At 42.5% G+C, this 7,341-nt stretch overlaps 2 protein-coding genes across 2 annotated transcripts in view; one reads left to right on the forward strand and one right to left on the reverse strand.

Moving 5' to 3' along the window:
• The first annotated feature begins 1,670 nt into the window (after positions 1-1,670).
• On the forward strand, positions 1,671-2,447 carry LOC101849093 (uncharacterized protein K02A2.6-like). The gene has a single exon (XM_005111315.1). The coding sequence runs from the start codon at positions 1,671-1,673 to the stop codon at positions 2,445-2,447; it is 777 nt and encodes a 258-aa protein (XP_005111372.1).
• A 1,377-nt stretch (positions 2,448-3,824) lies between these two features.
• Positions 3,825-7,341, reverse strand: part of LOC101848625 (E3 ubiquitin-protein ligase HECTD3) — a gene marked incomplete at both ends in the record, with an annotated part of 23,181 nt that continues 19,664 nt past the window's right edge. Inside the window, 2 exon segments of the mRNA XM_005111314.2 lie at positions 3,825-3,978; positions 6,391-6,520. Of these exon segments, the coding sequence (XP_005111371.2) occupies positions 3,825-3,978; positions 6,391-6,520 (284 nt within the window).

Here is a 7,341-nt window from a genome sequence, read left to right on the forward strand (position 1 = left end):
AGTACGGGTAGATTCGCTGTTTGGAGGCTTAGATAAAAATGCTATCAAAACTGAACCAGTGAAAATTGAGTTGAAGGAAGATGCTCAGCCGTACAGTGTTCATACAGCCCGTAGAATCCCAATTTCCCTCAGAAGCAAGGTCAAAGAAGAACTAAGGAAAATGGAGCAGGCTGGGATCATAGAGAAAATCGACGAACCAACAGACTGGTGCTCACCGATCGTGCCAGTGATCAAACCATCAGGAGGAGTAAGAATATGCATTGACTACAAAAAGCTGAATGCAGCCGTCAAACGTGAGAAATACATGCTCCCTGTCGTTGAAGAGGTCTTGCACAAACTAAAGGGTTCGACAATCTTCAGCAAACTAGATGCTACAAGCGGCTATTTCCAAGTTCCACTTGATGAGAAGTCGGCAAAACTGACTACATTTATTACCCCTGAAGGAAGGTTCTTCTACAAACGCTTGCCGCAAGGGATCTGCTCGGTGAGCGAGATTTTTCACAGGACGATAGAACAGATTCTCGGTGATCAGGAGGGAGCAATTAGTTTCCAAGATGACATTCTTGTTCACAGCAGAAACACAGAGGAGCACAAGATACACTTAGAAGAAACATTTTCCAAGCTTGAGAATGCCGGGGTGAAACTGAACCAAGAAAAATGTGAGCTGAGAAAGGATGAGATTAAATTCTTGGGGTTCATCGTCAGCAAGGACGGGATCAGACCGGATGACGGCAAGACGTCAGCAATCATCGAAATGCCAGACCCCACAAACCTGACTGAGCTGCGCAGAATGCTGGGTTTGGTACAATTCGTCGGGCGTCACCTTCCAAATCTCTCCACTGTTGCCCGCCCCTTGACAGAGCTACTCGAGAAGGAAAGAGCGTGGACATGGGGTCCATCTCAAATCGAAGCAGTGAAAAAGGTCAAGGAACTGGTAACAGAAGCACCGACACTGGCATACTTTGACCCAGAACTGCCAACGACAGTGAGTGCTGATGCCAGTAGCTATGGCCTGGGAGCTGTGCTGCTGCAAAAACACGAAGAGGGTGATCGTCCAGTCGCTTTCTCATCCAGAACACTGTCAAAGCCAGAAAAGCAATATGCACAAATAGAAAAGGAGTGCTTAGCATCCACATGGGCGTGCGAGAAATTTGAGAAATATCTCATCGGACTGCCAGCAGTAGAGATTGTGACAGATCACAAACCCCTAGTGCCTTTGATCAATACGAAGGATTTATCAGACACACCTCTTCGGTGCCAGAGACTGTTACTTAGATTGCTAAGATTTAACGCAACTGCCAGATACGTTGAGGGCAAGAAGATGCTAGTGGCTGACGCTCTCAGCAGAGCACCACTAGCAGACGAAGACAAAGCGCCACATAGGGACGTGCACGCACATGTAAGAGATGTAGAAGCGTCGTGGCCAGTCAGAGACACAACACTTGAAAAGCTCAAATGGGCAACGAAAGAAGACGTCGAACTGAACTGTGCCATGAGCTACACACTGAATGGATGGCCTGCATACAAAGAAAACGTTCAACTAGCTGCCAGAAACTTGTATGATATCAGAAGCGAGCTGAGTGTGCAAGACGGGCTACTGTTGAGAGGGAAAAGAAGTCGTCCCATTAGAGATGAGACAAGAGGTTCTTGAGAAGATTCACCATGGTCATATGGGAATAGCTAAATGCCGAGAGAGAGCAGCGCAGTCAGTGTGGTACCCACAGATTGGGAAAGACATAAAGGAAAGAGTGGCAAATTGTCGACAGTGCTTGGAAGAGAGAGCATCCCACCCCAAAGAGCCTCTGCTTCCAACGCCACTTCCCAACAGGCCATTTGAGAAGGTAGCACTTGACCTGTTTGAACTGAAAGGTCAGTCATTCGTTGTGGTCACCGACTACTATTCACGTTATCCAGAAATTGGGTACTTGCCCAACCAGAAAGCCTCAACATTAGTCATGAAACTGAAAACCATCTTTGCGAGACATGGCATCCCAGAGACAGTAGTCAGTGACAATCAGACCAATCTTACGTCACACGAATTTCAACGATTTGCCCAAGACTGGGGTTTCCAGCATATTACCAGTTCCCCACACTTTCCATCTGGGAACAGAGCGGCAGAGTGCAGAGTCAAACTGTCCAAGCGCCTGTTAAGGCAAGAAGACTATGCTCTGGCATTGTTGACGTACAGAGCTACGCCAATACCAGGACTGGGGACTAGCCCGGCAGAGCTAGTGATGGGGAGGAAAATGAAGACGATACTCCCAACACTTCCCACAGTTTTACAGCCTTGCGCAGTCAACACGCATCTGCTGCGCGAAAAGGACAGAGTCTACAAGCAGAAACAAAAGTCCTACCATGACAGACACTTCGGAGCTTGGGCCTTGTCTGAGCTTAGACCAGGTGATCCGGTTTTCATCAAACTGGATGGACAACAGGGTTGGAAGTAGCCAGCCAAGGTTGTAAAGCAGTGTGCACCTAGGTCTTACCTAGTAAACACGGCAGCAGGCGGCGTGCTGAGGCGGAATCGGCGCCATCTTCTGCGGAGGCGACAGTCTGAGGTCGCCGTACATCCAGTTTCCAGCGTCGGAGTCCTCGGAGGTCTACCAATCTCCGATTTCTACGCATGCTGATTAAGTCCTACCTCCAAATCCTGGGAGCAACAGTGGAGGCCCTCCAGAGCAGCCTCCACCATCTCCATCATCGCACTTGTCCATGGAGCCAGTGATGTCACAAATGCAGAATCAGCAGGCGACATCTACAACTGCAGTGGCAGCACCGCAAGTCAGCAGAAGCGGCAGAGCCATCGTTAAGCCAGCACGTTACCGTGACGAATGATATGAAACTCATGGACTGTCAAAGCCAATGTGTAACTAGATTGTGCTTTGAGCTAGTATTGTGATGTGTTCGTTTGTTTTTCTTTTTCACTGTAATCAAAATAGAGAACAGTAGACTGTTCGTTAGGAATTTATTTTTCCAAATGGCCTCTTTCAGGTGAGCAGCACCCTGAATGTGTAGGCTGATCTCACCTGATTTAAGTTGCTGTGTAGACTAGCAACAGTTATAGGTTTATTTTACTATATTTTTTTTTTCTGGTGGATTACAAGTTACTTTTACAGGAAGGACCTTATTTTCCAACACTTCAGTTGCCTAAAAAGACTGCTTCAGCCAGGGTGGATTTAAAGTATAAACCGTAACAAGAAGTAAAAACTACATTTTAGCCCACATGTGAATAAGACATTGTTCCCTTGCAAATTTTAATTTAACGTCATTTTGTAAACTAAAAGGGGGAGATAATAATAATCCATAATCCACCACAGTTGCTTGTCCATTATATAATCAGTTGTTTCCCTTTCATTGTAAACACTCCATGAGCAGTTCTCACTGTCTTGAGATTCATTTTGGGGCCATTTGACTGGTGAAGTAAACCTTGCTACATGCATAAAGCCTCCCAAGACAACTTTTATATATATAGATTCTGTCAAATTCATAATGATAGGCAGCCTTTTGATTTCCCCGAGTTTCCCCCATATATTTCCCTTTTCATTCATATTTGTGGTGTTTTCCCGACCGGGAAACCTGAAAATGAAATTCCCGGCTTTTCCCCCATTTTCCCAGTATAGAAGGAACCCTGCTAGTATACTTAAAGTGAGTGTCACTGTATACTGTATGGTTGCATAGCTAAAAGTGAACAATCTCGCTGCTCCACAAGATGGAAACTAAACTGGATAATCAATATTTCAGAATGTTCTCAAGGATTTTATAAACCATAGGAAACTCCCAGACACAACAGAGAGTTATCTTTGACACTTAGAAGGTTGTCTTACATCCTCCCAGCTGTAATGAAGATGGACACAGGAAGTCTCCTTCTCCCTGTTATAAATCTCAGCAAGTGGCTCCGGTCTTCATTAGAAAAATTTTTCACTGCACTCCAAAACATTTCGATCCTTGGATCATCTTCGTCAATGAGACTGTAGTAAGCTGAAGAGGCAAAAACAGTTAGAACTATGATAGCAGAAACTTGTTCATCTTCAAATAAAGACTATATTTATATACGTTGATGAGACAAAAATAATTATCGGAATCATAACAGCAAGGGGTAGCTGAATTAAGGGTTGCAAAGACTGGAAGAATTAAGGACTAAATTACAGTCTAGATTGTTCTCTGTGAATGTCTCCAAAATACTACAATGGCAATGTATGAGGGTGGTTCAATAAGTCTTTGGTCTGGGTATGAAGGAATCATAGTAGAGTAATGAAATTTCGCCAGCCTTCAGACAATTTCTTTGGAACACACCATGCAAAATTTTCAGGAAAATCCGACAATAACAAGGCACTAGTCAGCGTGTTCAATGAAACTATTCACAAAAACGTTTGTTTTTCTTTGCTAAAGCTGTGCCATGGAGCCTGTTGAATATCGCTCAGTTATTAAGTTTTTATACTTGGAGGGGAAATCTCCTTCGCACATTTTTCAGGAAATTGTCGAAATTTGTCGCCCTTCCTTTGTGGTAACTGAAGAGAACGTACCCATAGTGAAGAAACTAGTTCTGAAAGAACGACGTTTAACTGTTAAACAGCTCTCAAGTGAGACAAAAATCAGTGTAGGGTCAATTGAAACGATTCTCCATTACCATCTTGACATGAATAAGGTGTCTGCGTGGTGGGTATCCCACCTTTTGACAAGTGAGCTAAAGAAGCAGAGGGTTGAGTCCTGCAAAACTTTCCTTCGAATTGAGTCCAATGACACAAATTTCTATAAAACAATGGTGACTAAGGATGAAAATGGATTTATCATTTTGATCCAGAACAAAAAATGTCCTCCATTCAACGGAAAACCCCTTCTTCTCACTCACCAAAGAAGGCAAAGGTAACACTGTCAAGTGGAAAGGTCATGCTGTCGTTTTTCTGGGATTGTGAAGGTATCATGATGACTGACTACCTGGAAAATGGAAAAACGGTCAAAGGAGACTACTATACAGGTTTACTGATAACAATTGCAGTCCGAATTGGGGAGAAAAAGGCGTGGAAAACTTCGTAATTGGGTCTTCCTACAGCATGACAACGCCCCTGTGCACAGGGAACAACAAGCAGTCCAGACAGCAGAACAGTGCGGCTTTGAAATCCTGCCACATCCAGCTTATTCACCAGACCTAGCCTTCTCAAACTTTTTTCTGTTTCCTAATCTTAAAAAATCACTCAAAAAACGTCATTTCCATGACAACGAGGACACCATTGAAGCTGTTGAAGACTGGTTAGGGGCCCTTTCTGGGTCATTTTTCTCTCAAGGGCTTTTGAAGGTCAAAGAGAAGTGGTAGAAATGTGTTACTCTGCATGGTGACTATGTAGAAAAATAAAAGTATATGTGGTAAGTTACAAAGCTCTATCTTTATTCCTTCATATTTAGGCCAAAGACTTATTGAACCCCCCTCGTACTTCGTTTTGTTTTGGTAAGTGTTTTACACAGCACTCAAAACTGCATAAGGTCATGTGAGCGCGTAGGACACATTAAGCATAATCAGTTTGATAGGAATTAATTTTGAATTTTGCCTGGGTGGGGGGCGGCCGAAGCAAACTCATATCGATTTTGGACAACTACGGGATCTTTAACGGGTGCAACTTGCATATGGAACCTCTGAAATTTCTACCCTTATCCGAGAAGGCTTGGTGTTAGATCTTACCTACCCCAAGATCAGGGGTGTTGTGGTCTGTTTAGCTGTTTATTTGGCAATCTGGCGTGTTGGTCAATAACAGGAAGCTAGGCCTAGCCTATTGTTTTGTTTGGCGCAAGTGTGTAAAGCAGAGAGAGTGAGTGAGTAAGTGTGAGACGAGTTCAGTCAGGATTACAGCAGGGTAGAGGGAAGAGCTGTATCGAGGCAAAGGAGGCCAGCAGAGATTTTGGTGTGGAGAAAGGGAGAATGGCTGTTCAGAGCCTCAGTCCATTTCTGTGCTTATGTTGTGAGATTCCAACGCATCGAGGCCCCACCGCAGAGGAAAGAATCAAACGATCTAGAGAGAGAGACAGGTTTGGCTAACCCTTGTAACTGTAAAACGCATCTCCGCAGGCAACCAAAAGGTTAGTGTTAAATATTCTTTCATGTACAAGTAACATCAGGTGTGGCTGAAATACAGCAGTAAAAAGGAGCCAAGTAGTAGCAGTAGAGAGGTTGCAGAAAGAGTCAGGAGCCCAGAGGAGGAGGCAAAGGGGGTTGCGGCAATGTACTTCTAAAATAAACAATGACCAATGAACAAAGGAATAAAAAATTATGATTTGAAAAGACACAACGGATGATTATTTTATCTGCTTAAAGAATAATGAAAGTTAGGTCCTTCACCTTACAAAAGTAAATTAATAAAGTTATATAAATATGGCCAACACATAGAACAGACAACTTACTATTTTTTTTAAGGGATTCAACAGTAATTTCTGGCTCCCCACAAATACGTGACTCTAGTTCCTGCCATGTCAGCAAGTCCAGCACAGCTTCAGGGATGACTTTAAGCAAACCAGCTCTCATAGCCTTCAACTTGATACCACAGTATAAAAAAGAAAACGCATAATTTTATTCAACATTCATTCAGTCATGGTAAAGACAGCAAGGCAAATCAAAACTCAAAAATGAAAAAAATAGGCATCTGACCAATGTATCTTTTTAAAAACTAAAAAGTACATGAACAGGAAAAATCCATTTCCTAACTTCCAAATGTTGGATAACGCTTCTTCACTTTATGTAGTTACTACATTTGATCCTTTTATCACATGAAAAAGGAACACCTTCACAAAGAAGTCCCAATTTGAGTTTGAAATGCAGGTCAATACATAAATATCTAAAAGCAATAGGACAGTTTATGAGTAATGAAGCTTCGAGAGTAATACACAGGGCCATGAGTAAAAATGGGACAAACAACTTGCAATCTCCCTCGCAGAGTCCATTAAGTCAGAATCAAAGGGGTATGCAATTTTAAACACGAAAAAGAAAGGTAATGAGTTTATGCACTCCAACAAGGCAAAAGAAAAACCCATCACATAGCTTTATTTATAGACACTAACAGAACAGCTAGAACAAAGCAAAGAAACAATGGGACACTGACTTAACTGTTATGCCATTTTCCAAATAACTCATATTATAGTATAGTAGTATAGGGTTTTACGGCGCTCGCAACTGCGTAAGGTCATATGAGCGCGCGAAACACAAGTTGTTTACTTTCGCAAAAGTTCACTGCACGATTGGTTAACTATTAGACTTTAAAATGCTAAAATATTAAAATTCGGTGTAAATATATTTTCAATTTAAAACAACTCTTATAATTAACAATAAAAATTTTAAATAGTACGATTTCACTTTAC

The sequence above is a fragment of the Aplysia californica genome, unplaced genomic scaffold (genome assembly GCF_000002075.1).
Source record: "Aplysia californica isolate F4 #8 unplaced genomic scaffold, AplCal3.0 scaffold01039, whole genome shotgun sequence".
Classification (NCBI taxonomy): domain Eukaryota; kingdom Metazoa; phylum Mollusca; class Gastropoda; order Aplysiida; family Aplysiidae; genus Aplysia; species Aplysia californica.